Raw genomic sequence first — 24749 nt, 5'->3', positions numbered from 1 at the left:
ATTGGATAGGTGCGTTATTGTCGGATTAGCAAACCTTCGGAGTACTGTAGTATCGAGCCTGTTGTATTCAAGGATAAACGAACTTTTGAAATAATGAATTTTATATTCAGAGTAAGACAATAAGTTTAATTCTTATATACCTGTAGTTTGACATCGTTATTTCCTAGTTGTGAAGCGGGAAGCGAGAGATAATTCTGAAAAGAAGTATATATACAGTCATGCAGACGGAACGTGAAATATTCAAAGCAGCTCTATGAGATTAAATCTTAAGTTGTTTATTTGTTTGTTTGATTGCTTGTTTGTTGTTATGCTCAAGCGTTGGTGTAATTATATATACATTTTTTTTTTGGGGGGGGGGAGGCATTTTTGTAGTACCCAATGCACGTAAAGTTCGCTGATGCGAAAGTGATAAAATGTTCCGTAACACGCAAATTCCTTACACCTTGTAGATGTTCGTACCTAGTGTGAAAATAAAATGTATTACTATTATTTTGTTTCCCCCATTGTTCGATGGGTATAGCAAACCTTCGGAGTGTCAATCCTTTCGTTTTCGGATAAACGAACTTCCTTAACCCTAAAAAGACTGGGGTATTTTGGTAGCTCGAAAGACTGGGGGGGGCCTAAAGGGCCCCCCCTTAAGATCTCAGCCGTGGATCGCGCGATCGCCGCGGAAATTTGCACAATGGTAGTGTGCGATGTAATCTACAAGATCGTATATTTAAATTTTACAAAATTGTCTTCTTTTATTTTATTTTGATTAATTATGCTAATTTATGCAAGAAATCAGACTCTTTGATCTAAATCAGTAAATAAAGCTCGAAAAGTGCTCATTTTTGGTCTAATTATTCTTTGTGGCATTCTTAGCAAATGCACTTGAAAAAAAATTGGTATCAAAATTAATTTCTTATTGATTTTATTGTTTTATGAATTTCTTATGTATTTCTTTGTTTTTCGACCTTTTGTTTTTCTTGTTTTTTTTAACAAAATTTGTTGCAGACAATCTTTGAAGCAAAATACTCCTAAAACAAATTAATTTTAGTCATTGAGAGTAAAAATAAGCATATTTATATGAACCATGTGAAAAAACTCAATTTCTATTGACTTTGTACACAAAATCACATTTTTTAGCCATTTTCGGCCTCGCGTGCATGTACAAAAAGTTATGTAACTTCAGAACCGTACCCCCGGGCGTCACAAATTTGGTGTCAAAATGTGCGGGAAACTCGAAAGAAAAAAGTCATAGAGCATCGCGGCGAGAGCATTGCGCGTTGCAGAGTAATCACGCGAAATGTTGAGGGGGGGGGCCTTTTAGGCCCCCCCCCAGTCTTTTTAGGGTTAACTCACAACACCATGTTTCAGAGTAACAAACTAGTCATTATTTTATTCGGGCATTGGGAATAGTTCAGGAATAAAATATAGAAGGGAGGAAAATCTTTAAGGCAAGAATTACGATGGATTCTTAGTTTGAAATCATTTATTCATTTCCGTGGTGTTCATTATTCCGAAAAAAAGAAAACGGGTGCGCTATTCCGATGGTTACGGCGTTATTTCGAATCCGAAACACGCATATTCCTTGTGCCTATCCATGTTTGTTGATTCGAAAATGTAATCATGCTGCGGGTAATTGCTATAGGGGGCCATATATTGTTTTATTTCTGTCTATTGTTATATTATTATTATCATTATTATCATTATTATTATTATTATTATTATTATTATTATTATCATTATTTTTATTATTATTATTATTATCGTCTTTAACATTATTAACCAATGTTTTGATTAACGAGCATTTTGTGGGCTGTTTTTTTTTTTTTTGGGGGGGGGGGCATTGCCCGATTAGCAAACCTTCGGAGTGTCAATCCTTTTGTTTTCGGACGAACGAACTTCCTTACCTCAGAAGAAGAAATCAGTGTAACAAACTAGTCATTATTTTATTCGGGCATTGGGAATAGTTCAGGAAAGAAATATAGAAGGGAGGAATCCGAAACACGCATATTCCGTGTGCTTATACGTCATGTTTATTGATATGCTGCGGCTAAGGGCCTATTGGAGGTCGTTATACCTTTCGTTTGGTGTACGATTTCTTTCGTTTCATATCACTTTATTTGTTCCTTTCATATTCTGAAATATTTAAAGGTAATCTTTCAATTGCCTCGCACTGTGTATATATACATGCATTTTCGTAACGGCGATTTCGCGCTTTGCTGCAGTATTTCGAAGGGTGTTTGATGCCAGCCGCTTCGGTGTGCTCTGTGGTAATGTTTATGTGGTTGTCAGGGAGGTTGTTGATACTTTGTCTGTTGACATTTATTTTCGTACAGGCATGGGCGGATCCAGGAATTCTGTACAGGAGGGGGGAGGGGCGCAACTAATATTTCTGGTGCCACTTCCGGGTTTCACTTCTATTTTTTTTTTCCACGATAAATAAAGGGGGCGTGCGCCTCATGCGCCCCCTCTGGATCTGCCACTGCTACGTGTTTATCTCGAGTGATGGTGATCGTGTTTCTAAATGTTTATAAAAAAAAGGACAAAATTATCCGAGTGATGCCTGATGATAGTGCAAGTGATGATAATCAACGATGCTGATGTAAAAGACGGCTTGCTGTGGATGCTGAGCGTACGTGCCCTTCGTTTATTTAAATAAGTTTTCCCTCTTTTACTCTTCTTTCCCCTCCCAAGAATGATAAAAAAAGAAAATACCTACACCTCACAACAAAAGGAACCACGTGTGAACAACCATCGTTAAGTTCAATCGAAATGTTCATTATTAGCAAAGAATAAGGGGAAAACACGAGTGACGGAAAATGATAGAAGCGACGAGATTGTCTTCTTGTGTATAATGCGGTCTCTTGGGATTGGAAAAACCCCACCCTCTCCCTTTGTGGAAATTTCCACAAAACCAGGTGCGTGCCAGACCCCAGGTGCCAGACGAAAGAATGCGCGCATTTGGTGTAGTATATCGATCGAAGAACTCGCGGGTGAGTTGAGTTAAAGGAATCATTGCAAAGATGTTCTGATGTTCTGGTTCCCGAACTGTAAAAAGGAATTGATTAATCACTCAAAAATGCAATCACAGATTTATATGAAAAGTCTCATATGCCTAGACAAATTCACTGAGATGTCCTATGTGATGCAGCCACCACCCGATTAAACGGCAAAATCATGACAATAAAATTTCACGCTCATCAAAACTGCCTATTACTTTTCATATGAATTTTGGTTATCAACACTCGTTCGTGGATTTGTTTGTTTGCATGTTTTGTGTGTATTATTCCTCGATCCTGAAAGACGTAATAATTATTCGCATCGAACGTAAACTGTTTACCGTAACTAAGCCTATGGCGCATTCGATCCATTCAACTTGCAGTAACCTTTAAGGCAGTACAACTGTAAGTAGCACATGGTGCATTCTTTTGAACCACGTGTTTCGCATATCGGCACATCCAAACACATTAGCGATCGTCCTTATGGCAAACTTTCCGATTACAGTCAGGGGAGAAGAAATCGTAATACTGTACATGTACTTACGAAAGTGATTATGCTTAAGATCAAATAAAATGAAGAAGTTTGAAAACAACTTGGCAACACTCAATCAAGTTTTGCATTCTCTCACACAAAAGCTCTCTTGAGAAAATGAAAGCATTCCCTCTCCCCTGCTAGATAATGGAAGTTTTCATTACTAGCCCAGCAAGTTTTGGGAGTGTACATGAATGTTTTTAGGATAGAGTCAAAAGGGACCTAAGTTTTCGATCATAGCAGAATCTTCGTCAGAAGCAAAATGGCAAATAGGCAGAAAAAGCAACCACACACATGTAAAGCGACTTCACACAACAAGAACAGTCAGGAACAGGCAAGGGACAAGGAACAAAGAAAACAAAAGGAGAGGGTAGGATGTCATGGGCAAGGAGCCCAACAGGTAAAGGGAGGGGGATTAGAGCAGGAGGATGGACAGACAAAAGGCAGGGGAAGGTTAGTAATGGTCGTGAGGGCCAGGGGGCAACCATTGAAGGAAAAGGATGAATATGGAGGCAACATCAAACAAGATAAGGAACAACAGAGAGACAAAGAAAGGTAAAGAGTGAAATAGCAACAGCAAAGGGGGGGGGGTGAGCAAACAGCAAGCCCTAGAAAGGATCTGTACAAGTACCAAGAGGAGGCAACAAAATGAAAGTTAGAGTCAATCAACAAATGCAATTAACCATATCAAAGTATGGTAATATTAATACAGCAATAATGATGATATTGACAAAACAAATTAGAATAATCATTAAAGCACATAAAAAAGGGGGGGGGACACAAAGTCCATGGGAGAGAAAATGTATACTTGCAAAGCAAGTATCAATAGGCAAATTAAATACGTTTCAAAGAGCTGGTTCATATGAAATCACCTTTGATTTATGATTTTACAAACAAGAATTTTCATCGCTTACTTATTTCTTTTATTACTTTAGTAATGTCATGATATTTCATGATGGTATGTGTTCTGTCTTTACATGGCAAGATAGGGTTTTTTTTTTTTCATCCAGGGTCAAAAGAAGAAAGTGATAGAAAGATAACTGAAAGGATAGAATGGAACACCTACTCAGCAGGCAACACTAAAACAGCCCCCAGGGCCAGGCCATGTCGTCAGTGTCACTCTCGTCTTAGATCATTACAGGCCTACATTGTACATGTATAGGCTACTCGTTTCGTACTCGTCATCGCCAACGTCATGATGGTCGGTCACACGAAATAAATTGCATCATCATAAGAGCTCTTATATCAACACCACTAGATAGTGTAGATTCATTATCATTATCACTATCATTCCAGTCGATCTCATCCACCGCGAAACCCTCAAAATCCTCAAAATCATCGTGGTTAATACTCTCACAAAACACATCTGTAAACGATTCAGACATCGCAGACCTAGCTACACATCTTGCACACAAAAATGAAATGGAGGTGGAAAACTACGATGAATACACAAAAAATATCGACGATGGCATTTTACCGTAGCAGAAAATACACAGAGTATCTTGCACCGGAAAAAAAAATGGATGTGGAAAACTACGATGAGGAAAACTAGGGTGAAAACCCGATGCGTGAAGACGAACGATGAAGACACTTTACGGTAAAAATACTTACACGGAAACAAACGAGTGGGTACGATATTCTCGCACACACGAAGATAATCGACACATCGTTCAATCGAAAAACTCAACAAACACTCGAACAAAAACTCACCCCAAATTGTGGCAAACACGGTAATCACTTAATAAAAATGAGAAAAAATACTCTCTAAAGTATGATTGTACTCTGAAAAGAAAGGGATACAATGATACGAAAGCAAAAGAGAGAAAATGAGAGAAATGGACAGGAAACCTAGAGAACTTCGACGAAAGAAGAGCTAGCAATTCGCGATTAGAGCTAACTTTCCTGTGTGTGTGTGATCGCGTGTAAAGGGTTGAAAGCGTTGAAAGCGCTGAAAGCGTTGAATGCGTCCACAGCTTCGGAAAAGCGTTCGGGGATTTCGTTGAATTCGTTGAATTCGTCCAAAATCCGTCCATGAAGTCTGGACGCAAAAAGCGTTGAAAACGTCCCCGACGAAATCAACAACGAAAAAAGCGTTGGGACGAAATTTGGACGCACTTTCGTCGGGCGTTTTCTATTGCGCGTACTGTATGTAAGTGTCCAGTCAGTGATTTCCTAATATTTTACTTGATCATCACAACATACACATCTGTATTGAGCAAGTGGGACATCATTTATAAGATGCCAAGCACCCTTTCTGTCTCTGCACATAACTCATTAACTTACCAGCACTCTTCTCATCCATCTTGTTGCCAGGGTAACGGGAGGAGAGCTGTTCCACTACCTGGCCGAGGCAGACCATGTCAGTGAGGAGGTGGCCGCTCAGTTCATCAAGAAGATTCTGGATGGATTAAAACACATGCATGACAGGAACATCTGCCATTTGGACCTCAAGGTCAGTGTGTACATGTAGGACCAAGTCCTTTTAAAGTCCAATTCATCCGCTCTCTGTGACTTTCAAATTTCAAACCATTTTTGTAGTACAGTACAGTACATTCTACTATTGTCATAATATCTGTCTTATATCAGTCAATTTAGATCATGGTGTACTTTTGAATGAGGATGTGTCATTTTGTATTAAATGCAGGTAAACTGTCCGGTGCTATTATATCATAATTTTAATATCAAAGCCATAAATCAGAGTAAAATATGTTAATTGAAAATGCCTGAATTTGGAGATGTCTAAAGGCGAGGAAAGCAATCTTATTTTTTTTTTTTTTTTGCATTACTTGCTCTGTAAACATGTACACATTTTAATTTCTTTAAAAAGAAATAATGATAAAATGAAATCAAAACATGATTATAAACACAAACAGACTTCGAAGAACAATTTATCATGTGCCTTGCATCCAGTTGAATCTAGGCACTATATATCAGTTATAATTTTATTTATTTCTACTTGTGGAGTGTGAAAAGGGCAATCAAATGTAATTTCTGTTTTGCACTGAATGGCAGATTGCACAAATACACAGCAACCTATGATGGGAATATGAGCAGTGGTGCTATTATTCTACATCAAACACAAAACAATAAAATGTTGGAGCCCAACAAATATTTGCCCGTGCGGCAAATCAGCGCCAACACGATTGATACAACAGACGACCAAACCAAACAGCCGGACAGACGTCGACCCAAGACACAACACTGTCAACGACAGGCAGTGGGAGAAATGGGTGTTGATTAAAAGGATAAACGCTGGGTGTGAGGAAAGTGGAAAAGCTAAACAAAACCTGCAATTTTGGGGAGTTGAGTCAATATTTGATATTTCATGGAGCATTGAAGCCTAGCTCCCATCATGCATTTAGCAGGGCGTGAAATTGGAGCTTTTATTGGGTACTGATGACTTGGGCGATTTTGCTAATTGAATAGAATGGAAGGAATTTTCACTGCAAAGTGGGACTTTTTTGACAGTGGATGGGTGCTGTTAATATCCAAACAAGGTCATCAATCATTGGTATAATTCATGATAGCCATGAGCCCAGAAATCACATGATTACTGGTTTTGTTTTGGTCTTTGATCTTTGTGAAAACACCTATGCCTCATTTCTGATGAGAAATGAACAGTTTCCTGCCACAAACTAATTTCCTCTTACACGTATGGCTGTTTGGGAATAAACAGATTCTAATGTATACACTCTTCACAAAACCAATCATTACCCTTGCATGTTTTGTTGCTAATAAACAGTTCAAGCACATATTTCACAGATTGGACTCGGTTTGTAATAAAAGAATGCAACAACAAGCAGAGAATGTGCCAGTATTGATTGCTAGCAGACAATACAACAGAAGTAAAAGCATGAGCCATTCGTGTGCAGTTCCATTATCACTGTATGATCGGAAGTGATGAAAGTTGTTTAATGGGAAGTAATATAATTTGTTGCATCAGCACAAACAGCATTTATGCTTCTAAAATGTGCTAATCTATGATGCATGTCATGTGGCACACTACATGTTTGTGGTACCAGAAAAGGGACAAAGATTATACACAATTTGTAGTTTATACATGCTCAATGTGCCTATAACCTTCAGGGACAAAAAGTTTTATGGGCAATGTATGAACTTTTATTACAGTAAGTGGTACATTAAAGGGCTTTTTACACTTGCAAATTTCTGCTTAGTCCCGTACCAACGGTGGGGCTAAGGGGGGGGGGGCTAAGTACCGGACTAAGAAATACAAGTGTAAAAAGGTCAGTTTTCTCCTTAGCCCAGGAAGACATCTTAGTACGGGACTTATTGGCGAGTGTAAAAAGCTGAAAAAATTGGTACGGGATTAACGATAGTCCTGGGTCAGAGAAAGTACGGGGTTAAGAAACACATAAAAGGGCTTACAAATGTATGACTTTATATGTAAAACTTGTTTTTTTGTCCCCCAAGGAAAGAATGAAATTCCTACTTATAAGCAAGCATGAGTAGGACAGGCAGTGAAGTCTCATGGGAAGGATTCTAGGCAATGAAGACAAAGTGCTTTGCCTTGAAAAGGATGACTGATATTGCTTGAATTTGAACTTGCGTTTTTTTTTTTTTTTTTTACTGTGTAATGCTGCCAGCCAAGCTCTGTGAGTGTGTTCTAATCTTATTAAATTGTAAGAAACAATCAACCCAGGCATTTATAAATTGGCAGTAAAAAATATGACTTTCCTCACACTGTGGACTTTTTATGGAAGCTTGTAGGCTGCTACCTCTACTTTCTCTGAAAAACGAAACCATGAAAAAAGTACACTTTGAAACTTTGTTTTGCTTTATTTGGTTTAGTGGAGTTTTTTTTTTTTTTTCTTCTTCTTCTTTTAATAGCCTCTAGTCTTCTAGTCCTCTAGTATAGAATTTTCGGCATTGCACATAAAGTGTTCACTGGTTAATTCTGAGTCATGGGACTCTCCTCTTGTATGAGTACAGAGGCATGGGGGTACAATCACTTTCGTTCATAAACTTAATTCCCTGCTCCTTCATTAGGAAAATCCATGCAGGTATCCTATGACAGAACATTGACATTTCCATGCATCCTCTTTACTTACTGAACTGATATGCAATAGCAAGCAAACAGGTGAATCTCCATTAGTGTAGCTGATCATGTTTGAAACCAAAGTTGCTTGAACTTGAAATTTAGCAATGTAGTGTAAATAGGCATTGGGAGAGAGGGGAAATCCCACACCTGATAATTGTACACAGTTAAGGAACATGTATTCATAACTTTGCTTCTTATGTGTTATCATTCCCTCTAGTATTGAGGGAGAAAAATTGTATCTGTTGCAATTCATTGTGACAAATAAATTATGCTAGGAAGAATATAGGCAGGAAGTTTCTATCCTTGCATTGATTCCTCCCTCCAATGACATTGTTTGAATGTTTGATATGTGATTATCGAGCAATGTATCAAGCATGATAGAGTCTTGTAAAATATGTTGTGGAGCAGATGAAGAAAAGGAAGAATATTGTATGTTGGAAATATGGCAATTGTATGTATACTGATCTGGAACAGTGTGGGAAGTCTTAGAGGAATGGTCAATTTACCAAGATTGTACCCTATTCTGAGCTGGCATTCATTCCCCTTCTGCTCTGTCATTGTTTCTATTTTCATGGCAAGTCACTGACCCCACCCCCTTTTTGGAAAGGGGGGGGGGGGTTCCAGTGCTACTTTTGAAAGCTCCCACAATGAAAATATCAATGAATGGCTACTTCACAAGCCCAGGCCTGCAATCATTTTGTATACATTCATTCAGTGATGGTCAGTGTCATTGATTGTCATTCAGTTGACACGTTCAGCCAATTTATGTCTGTTGTGCATTGACATTGCATTTCATCGTATATGAAGTGACAATGATGAGTGCTGTAACTCTAATATTGTGGATGATATAAGATGGTTGATCAGGCAGAGTTTCAAGTGAGGTAAATAAATTGGAATGTGGACTAAATGGATTTGGTAGAGAGATTTCTATTGTGAGGCCAAGTTTGATTGTAAATGGATAATACGAAAATATACATGTACATGATATAGACATACAATGTATAATATAAAAAGACAACACGAAATGCAAATCATTGAAAAAAATTCAGTAAAAAAAAGAAGACATATTTAAAAACAAACACTAACCATGCTGCATACTGACAGAAAATGCTATTCTCTGTATACAGTAGTGCAATGACCCTTCATATGTATAGTGTACATGTAGGAGGGATATTACATTCAAACAGTTTTGTTTGATTTTCAAATGCAGTCTCACATAGAAACAATGGCTGTTGTCAGATTTGCAAAATAACTTATTGGTAATCATGATGAATGTTTTCAGACTTACAGAATAACTTATTTGTAATTTTGATTTTAGATTTCTTTGCTGCTACATTGTAATTGTAATGGCTTAGGGTAAAGTCTGATAAAATGTTTACAAATAGAGTCATATTTTTGCCATTCATGCTCCTGAAATCTTGTTTGATCAATGATTGTTATTTTTTTCGTCAGTTTTAAAAGTTTTGCTCACTTGTGGGTGGGCAACTGCAGTTGAAAGATTTGACCTCCAAAATATATTGATGTAGAACTTTGCGTGGATTGCATTCATTTCCACCATGTTGCACACAGATTCATTCTAGGCCTGTACTCTTCTGGAAGCATTACAGCCAAGAGTTGTGAACAGAGTATTTTAATTCACAGACCATGGAGTTAATGACATGTTTTTTGAGTGAAATTATCTTTTACAGCTAGTGGTTGCAAGGGAAACTTGTTTCAGTATTGTTGTTGCATGAAGGACTGCCGAAAGTTTAAGTAAAACTTTTAGCCCGTTGAGGACAAGTCCTGAGTATACTTGGGCAAGCGTGCAAAATCATACGTCTTCAATGGGTTGAACTACAATATTTTCTAAATCTACAGTAAAGCCCCACAATTTCATTCTTGCCTGCACCTTGACTGAGGCTTGGGTGACACTACTTCCATTCACTAAATCATCTCCATGTTTTGAACACAGATGTCAACTTCGCTTCTGTGGTGATAACAAAACTGCTATTAGACTATCCATTCATCACCATAACCCTGCCAGAGGAAAAATTCTTGGCTGATGAATTGACTCTCTCCAAATCTGCAATATCCCACCATGTTACTTTACAGCTTGGTTTCCTCCTTTGTTTTCTTTTATAGAGCTACTATATCATTAGCCCACTGCAGTTTCCAGCCACATTTAAAGCTTGATAATGACAGTGAAAGGTTTCTCCAGATATTTGTTTATTAACAAATGCATTCACGGCTGAATCACATAATCGTAATTCATGTGTGTGCAGAGTTGACGTTGTTTATGTCACCTCTGTTCAAGACAATTAACTGTTCTTCCATGAGCAATCTTGCACAGAGTATTTGGGGGGCTTAACATGAATACCAGTGCAATGTACAATGTATGTACTACAAGTATATAGTTTACTGCAGTTTTAGCTTGGCAAGTGGCTGGCAGTATTTATAATTCAGATGGCATCAATCAACCTTGTGTTTGGAAAGTCGGCAACCGAAATTCATTGCAAAAGTAGACATGCTGGTGTTCTGGATGTGCTCGTAAATTTCCAGGGGGAAATGATTGTTGATTGCATGCAGTATTATGTACCCTGGCATTAAAGAAAGATAATCAGCCTGAAGAAGGGGAAAAAACATCTGGTGCTGTAGACAATTTGAAAAAAGGCATGGCAACACCCCCCCCCCCCAAATAAAACAAAACAAAACAAAACAAAAACAGCCACCAAACAATAGCAACAACAAACAAACGGACAAACAAACAACAAACATATCATGGGCTCTTTAATAGCTCTTCCAAATAATTGTTATGTTTTATGTCATGTATGATATAGGCTATATATATATTTTTTTTGGGGGGGGGGTAGGGGTTTGTTTCACAGATACTTTTCATACATGTGATATACTCAGATGATTTTTGAGAGAAGGTGTTTGCGTGGTGTGGTATATTAGATACACTTGGTTTGCGGTTCACCATGTAGGCACTATGTATAGTCCTTAGAAGGACTGTTGGAATGACAGGAGAAAGATAGAAAGAAAGGTTGGATGAGAGGTGAGAAATTGAGTAAGAGTATTCTTTCTGGAGTGGAGTGTAGTCCTGAAAAGGACTGTGAACCAAGGAAGTATGGAACCAAGGAAGTATAACTCTAACTCTCCTCTAACTCTCCTATACTTCCTTGGTTCCATACTTCCTTGGTTCACAGTCCTTTTCAGGACTACACTCACTCCAGAAAGAATACTCTTACTCAATTCTCACCTCTCATCCAACCTTTCTTTCTATCTTTCTCCTGTCATTTCAACAGTCCTTCTAAGGACTATACATACATGGTGAACCGCAAACCAAGTGTACCCATGTGATATACTGACTTCAAATGAAGAGCTCTACTATGCGATGACTGTTGCTTTACGCCTGATTTTTTTTTCTCCATTTCTTATTTCTGCAATCTTGAAATATGTCATTATCCACGTCCAGACTAGAAATTAATTGCTCTAAATTATCACAAAATGGATTTTGCCTTATTGTCAGCAGTCTCATTTCTGTTGACTTCAATTTCCTGAGTAGTCATTCAACTGAATTATGTCGACACTGTACATCAATACGACAGCCTGGTATTGGGTGCTAGCATAGCCCAAATCAGTCCAAACTCGTTGTGTGGATAGATTCTTTCATTTCTGGTCATGGCAAATATTTGGACATCATCCAGAATCACCTACAAATTGTAGCAGTAGCGATGAATCATACATCAGTATAGGTTAAGTGACCTTGACTACCGGGTACAATGTACCAGGCGTTTTGAGTGTTGGCAGAGTAAATAGTTACATCTGCATCCAGTGTTGGTAATGTTATTTCATAGGCCTTCTAGAGTAGAATGGCAAAGCTTGTGATGTTAGATGAAGAACCAATGTATGTAGAGTTTATCTGTAATTGAATTTGACAATAAAGAGGCTAATTGTCCAATTTAAATCACTCCAATTACAAGAAAGAAAAATAAGTAATTTGTGCACGTTATGATGGTATAAATTACATTTCCTTTGTCAGCTTTGTAGCGTACAAATTTGTATAAGTCTGTTAGATACATTTATATGTATACACTCCTGCTAGTGAAACTGGCTCTAGCTTAGTCAGTTTCATAATTGTGTTAGTCCACCAAAAATTCGCTGTACTGCATGCCCATAATGTGATTAATTTGAAAGCTATCCTGCTCCTGAAATATAAATCATATATCAGCTAACTGATGGGTATTCTGCCGTAGTGCATCATGCATTATTTGTACCCAATATATGGATGATTCATACCCATGACGTGTAGTTGGTGGATGAAAAGCAATTTTGGAAAAAGGTCATCCACCCTACCATCTCGATGCTGCTCCACAGAGCTGTAGGGTCACAGCATATGTGACCACCCGGCTCAAAACCCACAAAAAGTAGGCCAAAATGAATTTTCACTTTTCTACTTTAAGTAAGAGTAAGCTCTAAGCTTTAAAATGATCTATAACCTGTTAGAATTTGACCATCCTAACCCATTCAAAAAGTGATTGAAATAAGAGAGAATTAGGAAGTGCAGTTTCATAGAAGAGGAAGAATAGTGGATTTAAAGATAATGGTCACTTTGGCGTACTGTGCAGAAGTATCACTCAGAGTGAAGCAGAGCCTGTCTGAAAAAATGTGGACAAGAGAAACTGCTAATATCTCAATTTTTGTTTTATTTTAAGGTGCCAAATTTTGACAGAAGGTACATGTAGAGAAGAGACTGTTTTCCCAAGCAAAACAAGCTTTAGAGATTTTAGTCGGTCAACCCAAATGACCATTGTGGTCCATTAAAGAGAATCTCATACTGTGACCTTTTGTGGGTATTGAGCCGGGAAGTCACATACAAACATGTAAAGTCTAATGGCGTGATCAAGGTTTGGATGGCAACAGGTTTATAATGGGATTGATGGTACCTTTACTCCTGCATAGATGTGCCGGTAGACAGAAATATGTTGTATACCCAAACGTAAAAACAGCACAATGTTTTTAAAGTATGTTTACTGTAAAATGTTTACCAAGTGGATTTTGACCCGACATCTATGAGCATAGGATTGCAAGGTACAATGTACATATCACATTACCATGGTACTATGTAAAGGTATTGTACTACATGTATGCAGAGATGAAAAATAACAACACAACAAAACAGCCCTGAAACTGAATACCAGTTCAAACTTAGGGAAGCGAGTATGTGCGTGATAAAAGAATGTGTATTAAATTATAATTAACAGTATGTCTCCCCCCCCCCCCCCCCCCCCCCCCCTTAGGGAAGCGAGTATGTGCGTGATAAAAGAATGTGTATTAAATTATAATCAACAGTATGTCCCCCCAAAAAAAAAGAAAAAAAAAGAAAAAGAAAAAAAAAGTAAATTATATTCACAAAATTAAATTACTGGAAAGGATATTGTTTTTGTTTGATATGATCATGATGATAAATAAAAATAGTAATACTGATAATCAGAGCCGTTCAAAGATTTTCTATTTTTATTATTGTTTTTCTTATTACTGTTGCTGTATCAGTTTGCATTGTTGCCGGCTGGTCACAATTCTCTACTAGAATCTGAACGAATTTATGGTGGTTTCATGAATAAATGGATCTATTTAGTAATGTTTATAATGAAGAATTTGTGACACTTTCTACTATATCCTTTTTTCTTTTTTTTTTCAGATGGAATTTACTGGTAATGCCCTGTAAGTCAAAGATCAGGAAGCTATTAGTTGGTAATGTGCCTACATAGGAAGGCGATTGTACTTCGAGTAGGAAATGCTACTTGTACTTGGATCCACTTCTCAAAATGGCTGCCATATATTATGATCCCCGCTAACCGCAGCAGAATCCGGATCCTATCCCTTCTTATCGGGGCTGGATTTCACTGGAATTTTCGGTCCAGTACAGATCCGTGAGTCGAAAGGTGAAGATTGCTGTGTTCCGAATCAGGCAAATTGTGCAAATCCCGAGCTTTGAAATGTTTACCATGAACAAACAACTCAGACACTAGAAGAATTTGCTAATCTGTTGATTACTTTAGTGCAGACCTCCCCCCCCTCCCCCCACCGAGTGAAACATTGACAATAACAAACAAAGCAAGAGTAAATGAATAACATTGACAACAAAATAAACAAACTAATAAACAAAAAAAGGATTTCAGTCTTTACACTACACACTATTAATTCTTTTTTTTTTTCATGGACTTTGGACCAAGGAATTTGATCACTGAAGCTTTGTCTTAAAACATGCCACATACATAGACCTATGTCTTCAATTGAAAGAGGAAAATGTGTCCGTTCAAAAATTTTACCATAACTTCTACCATTTTTGGTGTGTGTACAAATACATAAAACAGTCACAATTACATGTAATGCTTCTGTGATCGTATCATAATCATTAGTCTGTTTACTTTGCACTAGTTAGAGTATTTTTGTGTGGTAAATCACTGTACAGTTTGCATTATGTTTTACTCTTCAGTTGCAGATCCAGGGGGGAGCGCACCTAGTGCTCGCCCTCTTTACTTTCTGTTAAAACAAAAGAAATAAAAAGAAAAAATGGGGGAGGGGTGCGTGCACCCCCCTTAGTATTGGTGAAGGTGCCCCCTCTTTACAGAATTCCTCGATCTGCCCCTGCTCTTGGATAATAGGGAGCTTTAGATTTTGACGCGCGGACGTTTGAGACGATGATGTGCTGGACGTTCCCCTCTGCCCTGGTCGTGTTGAAAAGTAGCTTTAGATTACGCTGGGACACAATGTATAAAAATAAAATCGCGCCCCCATATGATTGGTGCATGAAGTAGCCCTCTACGTTGCAAACTGTGTGGACGTAAAGATAGCCCATGTGCAGTATGCGTAGTGAAAAACTCAGGCGACGCAAGCTAAAAATAGATCGACCTGACGCGCGGTTCTGCGCATGCTCAGAATAGGTTTTTTCCTCTTAACGTCCCCCGTCACGAAAATCTAAAGCTCCCTAATGTCTTAAAGATGTAAAGTAATGTTCAGTCAGCATGTTCAAGGTACCTTTGATGTGCATGTTGGATTGTGTTTCCTATACATGCACAGCATTTTAGACCAGTAGAAAACATGGGTTAATGTGCATCCCTGCCCATCTGACTTTGAACAGCCAGTTGTGACACATGAATGAATATCTGTCTGTTTCCTCAATCTGTTTACTTTTCTCCAGTGTTAGAGTTTCAAAAGGTAAACTACAAGTTCTACAACCTTGCAAATATATGGCAAGAGAGGGGAGAGGGGTGAAGGGGTTACATCAAGGACTGAAATATTGCAGTTTATTATCCACAAGACACTGGAAATGAAATGTATAAAGAATATGGGGGAGGATGAAGCAAAAAAAAAAGTTTATCTGCAGAAATGAAGAAAAAGTCCTCATCATACACATAGTACCAACACAAATATTGAGTTAAAAAAACGTACAAAAAGAATGTTTTTTTTTTCTTAGTGAATTACAGTGGTTCCAGAATGCATTTGTGGCAAGGTACAGGTACGTAACTTGTCAAACAAGATCAGAATTAAAACTTCAATCAAGGCACATTAAATTCAAATCGGCACCGATGCAGCTTGATTACAAATAAATGATCACATTTGATGTGTGTTCCCTTCGGAAGGGGTCACTGGAATTCCAGCAAGAAACTCTCCACAGTCATTCATCCCTCTTTCCTGGGAGGTGTCAAAAGAAATGATATGAAACAGGAAGTTGTCTTCCATTACTGGAAGTAGTCAGGAGACTCGTCAATCAACATAATCACATTGTTAATTCAGTTGCCATGACGACAGGTCTGTATTGTGCACATGATCCCCCTTAAAGATTCAGTTGGGTGACCTGCTAATTATACCAGTTTTGAGTATTAGAGTCACTGCTCATGCCTTTTGAATGGAGTTTTTCATTTGGAAGCATTTTGCATTCAAATAATCTTATTTTGACAGGACAATATTATAATCGAGATCCCTGTCATTTTTTTTTCATCACATGCTAAATTATGAATGACGATTTTCTTAGAAAACTTTTGTAGTTCAGTGCAATTTGCCTTTATCTGTGGAGGTGTGGGACTGACCTGTTCAAAAAAAATGATTCGTTTTCTGCTCATTGAGGATATAAATTGTAATTTCAGCCCTGGAACTTGAACAAAAAAGATTCATGCAGTTGTGTATAAGGCAGAATTACATTTTTGCAAATTAGATGAAACGTTGATATCATGACCTCACAACACTCCCACTGGATTGCTACTTTAAAGGGATGGAAGTGACATTCAGTCTTTAACTTTTTGTGAAATACATGTAATTAGAAACCATGTACATGTATATATATGAAATATTACAAACCATATAATTCTAAGAGGAATTAAAAGTTTATTTGATGAAAATCGGCTTTGAAATGGCCGAGATATCCAGAAACAAAGTAAAACAAAGTGGTTCTAATAAAAAGTGGAATAGATATTCTGTCACAGATAATTTCATAGGAAGTCTTTATAAGCAGAACACTCAGGAGGAAGTGCTAATACCATGAAAGACTTACATGAGTGGTATCATAGGAACATATTAGAAAACCTCAAACCGCTCTCTCTCCACATGAAGCGATTTACACTATACAGTAAGCCAATTTGTGGATTGCTCCAGTATGACCTAAGCAGAATAACTAGGGCAACGGTAGTCCAGAATTAGCGAAGCTCGTCTCCTACGTGCTAGCAGACCAGAGGATTTGATACTCGATGATGCTGAGATTCTGGATTATTCATGCGGAGAGCCAATTATCCTTACTTTAATTCTCCTACGCTGGAGAAATTCCATTGACCGATGCCACGAAATACATCCGTGTTCTCTTTTGGCTCCATCAGCATTCTATAAATGGTGCACTTTGCTGTAGGAGATTTTGTTTGTGATCATCGTGATTATTGGCCTTTTTTTTTCTCTTGCGCAAAACAGCTTTAATAAATTGATGAGAGAAGAAAGTGCCGGTAGATCCGTCTTTTTCTAGCTAAAAATAATATTTATTTAATAGAGTATTACAGAGTGCACAATGATAATTTCAGCGTGGATAATCAAAGTGTACAACAGACTTTTTTTTTTTGAAGAATACATATTCATGGACACCATTTAAAACTGATATATCTTTGCTCAAATTCAGACTTGCTTATTGACCAATATTCTACAGTTTTATGTACACTTTTTAAAAAAGCTGCTCCATATTGTTTTGCTTCTTCACTGTTTGTGTGTGTTGAAAGGACATAATTATGCAGTGTATTTTTGTGGACATTTCAACAGTTTGTTCTCGCAGTCATATGGTAATAATTATGCTAAGTTTCAGTTAACCCGTTGAGGACGGACTGATTTTGCTACAACACACATTTCCCATAGACACCTGCCTGAGTATACTCGGGACTCGTCCTCAACGAGTCAAGGAGTTGACTTCAGCCTTCATTGACCACGATATAAGTTGAATGTATTCTTGATGCTATTTAGGGATATTGATGTAACTTTTCCAATCTCTCTGTCATTATTTCCTGCTGCAGCCGGAGAACATCATGCTCCTGAATCGTAACAGCCAGAACATCAAACTGATCGACTTTGGCCTCTCCCGGAAAATCCTTCCGGGGGAGGAGGTCAGGGACATGATGGGAACAGCAGAGTTTGTGGGTAAGGAAACGGACTGGAACCTTCCTCTCCAATCATAAGTCTGCAGATTTGCTGGATTACTTAACCCCTTGTGTGCTTTAAAGGGGATAGCTAGTAACTGATCAGTGGGAATCAGTAGGAATGCTGGGGGTGATTGTTCCAATTCTTGTGGGATTCATTGAAGAGTACATTATGTATCCATTGTTGTGTGAAAATTATTTGCTTCAGAACGGTCTCATATTCAAGTGATGTGCACTTTAATGCCCCGTCACTGTACAGGCATGCTAACATGGAAACATTGAACTGCGCATTTGAATACTTTAATATGAGACCATTCTGAAGCAAATAATTTTCACACAACAATAGATACATAATGTATTCTTAAATGAATCCCACAAGGATTGGAACAATCATCCCCTAGCATTCCCACTGATTCCCACTGATCAGTTACTATACCTATCCCCTTTAACCTTTTGTGAGCCTTAAGTGCCATTTGGCAGGGGGGGGGGGGGGGGGACCCCATAGAGTTGTGCATACTCTCCGAAGTCCCTGGCAAAGAAGGGTTAAACATTTATGAATGGATTAAATCCAGCTACAGTGGCATGCAACCACATACAATGGACAACAGAGTTGTTGGTTTATGCGTATTGGGGAAATTTCATTGCAGTTTTTTAGTGTGGTCTGTCCTCAATTTTGAATGGTATTTCGCAGACTAATTTTGTATACAATATAGCTGTATTTACAGCTGAATTGAACTGCAAAAGGCATTGAGTCAGGGATTTGCACAAGTCATCAGATAATTCAAGAAAGGATGATGATTGGATTAAATCCAGCTACAGTAGCATGCAACCACATACAATGGACAACAGAGTTGTTGATTTATGCATCTACAAGTAGGATGAATTTCGTTGCAGTTTTATAGTGTGGTCTGTCCACAATTTCAAATATGTCAATTCACAGACTAATTCTATATAGCGGTATTTACAGCTGAATTGAACCACAACAAATGGTAATTCACAGACTGATTTTATAACTGTATTTACAACTGAATTGAACCACAAAAGGCATTGAGTCAGGGATTTGTACAAGTCATCAGATAATCCAAGATATTTGTAATAAGTGTTGAGCTTTGGGGAGCTGGCGAATTCCTCTGAAAGAGGCTTGCTCCCATTATATTCATGTAAGATTTGCTGCATCGAATTGTAAATATTTAGGAATGAGTACAGTGCCGGTGGGTTTCAGTGGGTATTTGGGCCACGGCCAAATTTACCTCAGCACTGGAATAAAGTTAAGCTAGATATTGCAATCAGAATTTGAAACAATACAGGTTACTATTTAGGGGCCAGCTACAGAACCCATTTGTAGGTGACCATAAAAGCTATAAATCTTCTGAGTAAAATCACTTTAGGTAAGTGCATAATTATATGGAGAAATTTGCAGTTGTACCTGTGAAAGTAACGGACACTAGAAAGATCAAGCGTCTTCAAAATGGATGATAGTCATGATTCATGTCAGAGTTGTTGAATTTATAGGCTTAGAGAGACTGGACTCACCCGTACAAAGAATGAAGTACATGTATGGCTCCTGTTAATCATTCTTTATGATCAGTGATAACAAACTGCCAACTCTATAATTCACCCGCAGTAACCTGTTTACATACGTGTGCCAATGGCATTGTAACATGGTTGCCGTGAGAGGGTTAATATTTCTATGCCATTGATGCGAAATACATTTAGTTTCAGTTTCTGGTTTAAGTTTGTCAATCAGTCCCACTTTCAACAAATGCTAGATGCAGATCTATACTTTTTTTGAAACCAAGACAACGTCCAATTTTGAAATGGGAAATTGACCGAGCAATAGATTGTATCATTTCCAAGCAGGCAATGCTCTTTCTTTCCTCCCCACAGCTCCCGAGGTGATCAACTTTGAGCCCCTGAGTCTCTCAGCTGACATGTGGTAAGGACAACCTAGATTCCAATCTTCTGCTCCATCCCTAGCCCTGCCCTATTTCCTCTTGTCCCTTCAACACTTTTTTTTTTTGCCAACTGCAAAAGTTGGAAAAATGTTAATTTTCACACTTTGATCCAATTTCATTGAACTTTGCTTGTTATTTAAATTTGCAGATGAGATCATTTCTGTACATGTTTTGTAACCTCCGAAGAACACTTGGGCATTCAATTTTTCAGCTAGATTAGTAGAGAATGATGTATGAGAATTTTCATAATGACAAATATTATGTGATGGCAGCATGGAAGCTTTTGTTCTCTTTTCTTTTCTTTCTTTTTTTAGGTGCAAGATACACTGTATGTACGTAGAAAAGGGGAATACCCTAGTCTATAAAACAGAGTAAACCTTCTGTTTATGCACCACAAGACCTTTTTGTCTAAAAAGAATTTGGGTAGAGATTCTTATAGTGATCTTCAACATCCCTAGCTGCAGAGTATACCAAGGTTTGACTTAACAAAATGCTGTGACATTCAGATGTCTTTAATTCAGTCATTTCCTTAAAAAGGAGTCAGTGAATTCAGGCTCATGAAACTTTAGAAATGACAACAAGTCAGATGTGTGTGCTGATAGAGACTGTATTATTGTACATGTATGGTATGTTCACCAGAATGCGGGCAGTCTTTTTCCATTAAAGATACCATATTTGTCGGAATATAGACTGCATGTGTGTACATAATGTAAATGTTGCACCCCAGTACCGGTACATGAGTTTACAAGAAGATACAGTGAGAAACAAAAAATAATAAATGCTGAAATCAGGCAAAATATCATTCTCTTTTTCTTTAAAGCAAATATGCCACAAAAACAAACTTTTATAAGCTTGTGAGACGATAAGATGGAAAAAATATAAATATATTCATTAGGATTTGCCATCTTTAAAAAGATAAAAATATGCTCTGTGGATTGAAGTATAGCATGAAGTATTTCAAATTGTACATGATATATATAAAAAGGTAATGTTAAAAAACAATTCAATACGCAGGTTTGAACAATAATAGGTGAGGCAAAATGGAAAGAATGTATGTCACCATAGCATTAATAAAAGCATTGTGTGCCACTGACAAAAGTCCATTATTATTCAGTGATTGACAATGAAATGCCATAGGGCATTATGGTCTGGTCAGAACACCAGAATGTAATTGCCTTGACATATGTCTCATTATCCTTTGATCAGTTCATCTTTCATTTCATCTATTTTTCTTTTTGGTTGGTATGAAAATTCTTCACAGCTATCGCTGGCAACTCCCCCCCCCCCCCCCCCAAAAAAAAAAAAAAAAAAGGAAAAAAAAAAAGGGGGAAGGTGATTGGCATTAGACAGTGATACAAGCTATACCCATATATCTGTTTACTCAACAAAAAGGTGTTGTCCTGTGGAGGGAAGAAATATTTGGTCAGTAGTACATCAGGCAAGAATATGACAGATTATGTGCCTTTCATGCACAAATGATGAGATGTTACGCTTGGCTGTCTGTAGTGTTTACAGTGTTGGTTCTATCTGGCAAATTGCTTTTTCAATATCGCTGATCATACCGACTGTTTGTTATCTTCTTTTTTTCTTTTCTTTTTTTGCCTGCGATGGGCATGCTGAAATCGCTGAAATCAGATGAGCGTTGAGATGACGCAAGAAGGGCCGCCGGAACGATTTGATCCCCGGCTCGGGGAATGAGATGTGTTTGAGTGTATCAGATTTGACAGGCTGGTGGTAAGGTGATTATTGGAGCACAAGATGCCACCAGCTGGTCTTGTCTTGATGGTGGTGTTATGGCCTGCTGCGTCATATTTTTTTGGCGCTTTATCTGCTCGCACTTTGTGAATCTCGTTGGCCGAATAAACATAGTGGCAGAGAAAGCTACTGGTGCCCATTTTTTTTTTTTTTTTTTTTTTACAGTTGGGATTTATAACTCATCTGGATTATTCAGAGATATTAGGGTAATTGGAAAACATGCTGTAACAGAGTCCTCGGGAATGTGAAATACATGGCAAGAAATATCTTAATTTTAAGTAGCAGTGATCTTAATTTGGCCCAGGGTATCCAGGGTGTATCCAGGGTAGCTTCCCCAGAGTGAGCAGTGTTCTTCCAGTGAACATCGATCAGTTCTACCAATGTTGACAGCTTTCTGTAAATACATCTGAGTTGAGATGGGTACAGTAGATAAAGGACCACGTCAAAGGATGCACATGCAGAGAGGGTCTTGAACCCACAATCTCTAGCCTAAGCACCCAGAGTCTATATCCAGTATACCACTGTGTTCTCAATTTCTCACTGTGGCATTGTGGTAACTTGTGTTGTCAGACTTCCAGCATCTCTGAATATGATGATGAAGTCAAATGTCACCTGTCAATGAAATGTCAAATGTGGAAGGGAACCTTAACCACAGATGATACTGCCTCTGTTGGCACATCTTTGATAGGGAAATGGTGAGTTGGTGTTGTTTGTCATTTCTGTATTACAAAATTCAACTGTTCCTTCATAACACAGAAATTATAGTTACCATTCAACTTTAGTTGTCATAAAACATCTGGTGTGGAATGTCCTGAAGAAGCCAATTTAGCCACAGAGCAAATACAAGAAATATTTTTTATTCCTTTCATCAGATTCAAGCAGAAAATTTCAGGGGAAAAAAAAAGTTGTGAGCAGTAAAATTGTGAAAAGCAATTTAAAAGCTTTTTATTGAAAGTATGCTTCATCAGAGAATAGGATGGCATGCATTGAACTATTAAACTGCATCTATTGCAGGCTTTTGTGGAAAATGTGTTACAGGAAACAACCAACTTGTATCCTATTTCAGCAACCAGCTGGAATGAAAGAAACACCAAGGTACAAAGCATTACAAGAAATCATGATAGATGATATTAGAACAAAGATTTCTCTATTTCAAACAAGAAAATGCACTCACAGCAAACTTTGATATCAAATGCTTATCATTACAACAACAACAAAAAAAAAGAAAGTAGTATACCTGTGAATCCCACCTTCTCTTGTAAGAAATACATTGTACACATGTACTTCAATTTTTGTATGTGTGCTCATGTTGCAAAGCACTTTTGCCTTTTATGATAGTGCAGTTTTATATTTTTCCTTCACAATGGTTTTGGGCAGTGTAGTGGTATTATCAAATGATTCATTCGTATGAATTAATCATCAATAAATCTTTTTTTTTTTTTTTTTTTTTTTTTTTACAAAGGATGTTTGAGTCATTATGTGTCATATGGAGGAAGTAATCATATAAATACTATTCTCATATGGAAACCAGTAGGCAAGCTTCTGGATAGTTTCGCAACGGAAATAGTTTCACGAGGGTTAAGTAGATGTGGTTGATTACTGATCAGTGAAATGTGTGACCTCATCAACAATGTCATTTGCTTCGGGTGATCAACAGTTTTATGTATTGAGACACTTACACCATATCTTAAAGGATGTGTACAGTTCTGGTTGAGGTGAGGATTTAGCTGTTAACGTTTTGCAAGATATTCAGAAACCACTCTATGAGATGTCAAAGAGCATGCGATTCTAAGGGGGATCAAAAGTTTATTTGATGAAAATTGGTTTTGAAATGGCTGAGATATCCAAAAAGTGAAACAAAGAGATCCTAATGAAAGGCGTGGCCTGTCGCCTTTTATTAAACCTATATCACTTTCTTTGATATCTTAGCCATTTGAAAACCAATTTTCGTCAAATAAACGTAGAATCCTTCTTAAAATTACATGCTCTTTCATATTTCATAAGAGGTTTGTCATTTTCTCACTTTGTAACTTAGGAATGTTCAAAACATGAATCCCCACCTCAACCAGTACTGTACAGTCCCTTTAACTTGTCAAGATTTCCCATTAGCATTCAACAATTCATCCAAACCTGACCTACACTGTAGTTGTAGATTATCAAAGGAAAAGTTCACCTTCATATACAATGTGGATTGAATGAATGCAGCAGTATTAGTAGAATACATCAGTGAAAGTTTCGGAAAAATCGCTCAATCTGTTCAAAATGTGTGAATTTTCAAAGTGCACATTTCCTCGACTTGTCACCGACATATGTTAAGGGTGATATTATTTCTCGTGCCTTCTGAAAGAGGCAAAGCAGGTGTTCTTTTGTTATGCAAGAAAAGTGAAAATGTGTTGAATTTTCTTTATATTTTCTTTGTTATCATTATACACAGTGTATGTGACGTGACAAGCTGTAGTAGTCTTCTCATCCAGCAGTGACAGAGCGTCAACTTAAAAACTTCATAACTTTTGAACGGATTCTCTGTGGTGTAGCAATGTGCTTCAGTTCAACAGGAAAACCATGGTGACATAATACAGATAAGGGGGATTAACTAATCTCTATGCATTGACAGTTAGCTTCAAGATATCTCTGCCAATCAGCGAGGAAAGCAGTCCTCCAGTGTGTGAAAAAGAAGCACTGTAAGGGTTAATTTTCTGATGTGTTTTTATACCCCCGCCAAACGAAGTTTGAAGGGGGTATATAGGAATCAGCGGACGGTCGGTCGGGCGGTCGGGCGGTCGGTCGGGCGGTCGGTCCGTTGCAAATCTT

The 24749-nt window shown here is 37.8% G+C and overlaps 1 protein-coding gene across 1 annotated transcript in view; it reads left to right on the top strand.

Moving 5' to 3' along the window:
- The window catches only part of LOC139726499 (death-associated protein kinase 1-like), a 164500-nt gene that overhangs the window by 28761 nt on the left and 110990 nt on the right, over positions 1-24749 (top strand). Inside the window, exons 3-5 of the mRNA XM_071637456.1 lie at positions 5833-5971; positions 18106-18229; positions 20116-20164. Coding sequence (XP_071493557.1) covers positions 5833-5971; positions 18106-18229; positions 20116-20164 — 312 coding nt within the window. The remainder of the gene's footprint in view (positions 1-5832; positions 5972-18105; positions 18230-20115; positions 20165-24749) is intronic.

The sequence above is a fragment of the Diadema antillarum genome, unplaced genomic scaffold, assembly GCF_040938485.1.
Source record: "Diadema antillarum isolate AM-2024a unplaced genomic scaffold, OU_Dant_1.0 seq00000085_RagTag, whole genome shotgun sequence".
Classification (NCBI taxonomy): Eukaryota; Metazoa; Echinodermata; class Echinoidea; order Diadematoida; family Diadematidae; genus Diadema; species Diadema antillarum.
The sequence above is the reverse complement of the archived record's forward strand: the minus strand, read 5'-3'. Positions and strand labels throughout refer to the sequence as shown.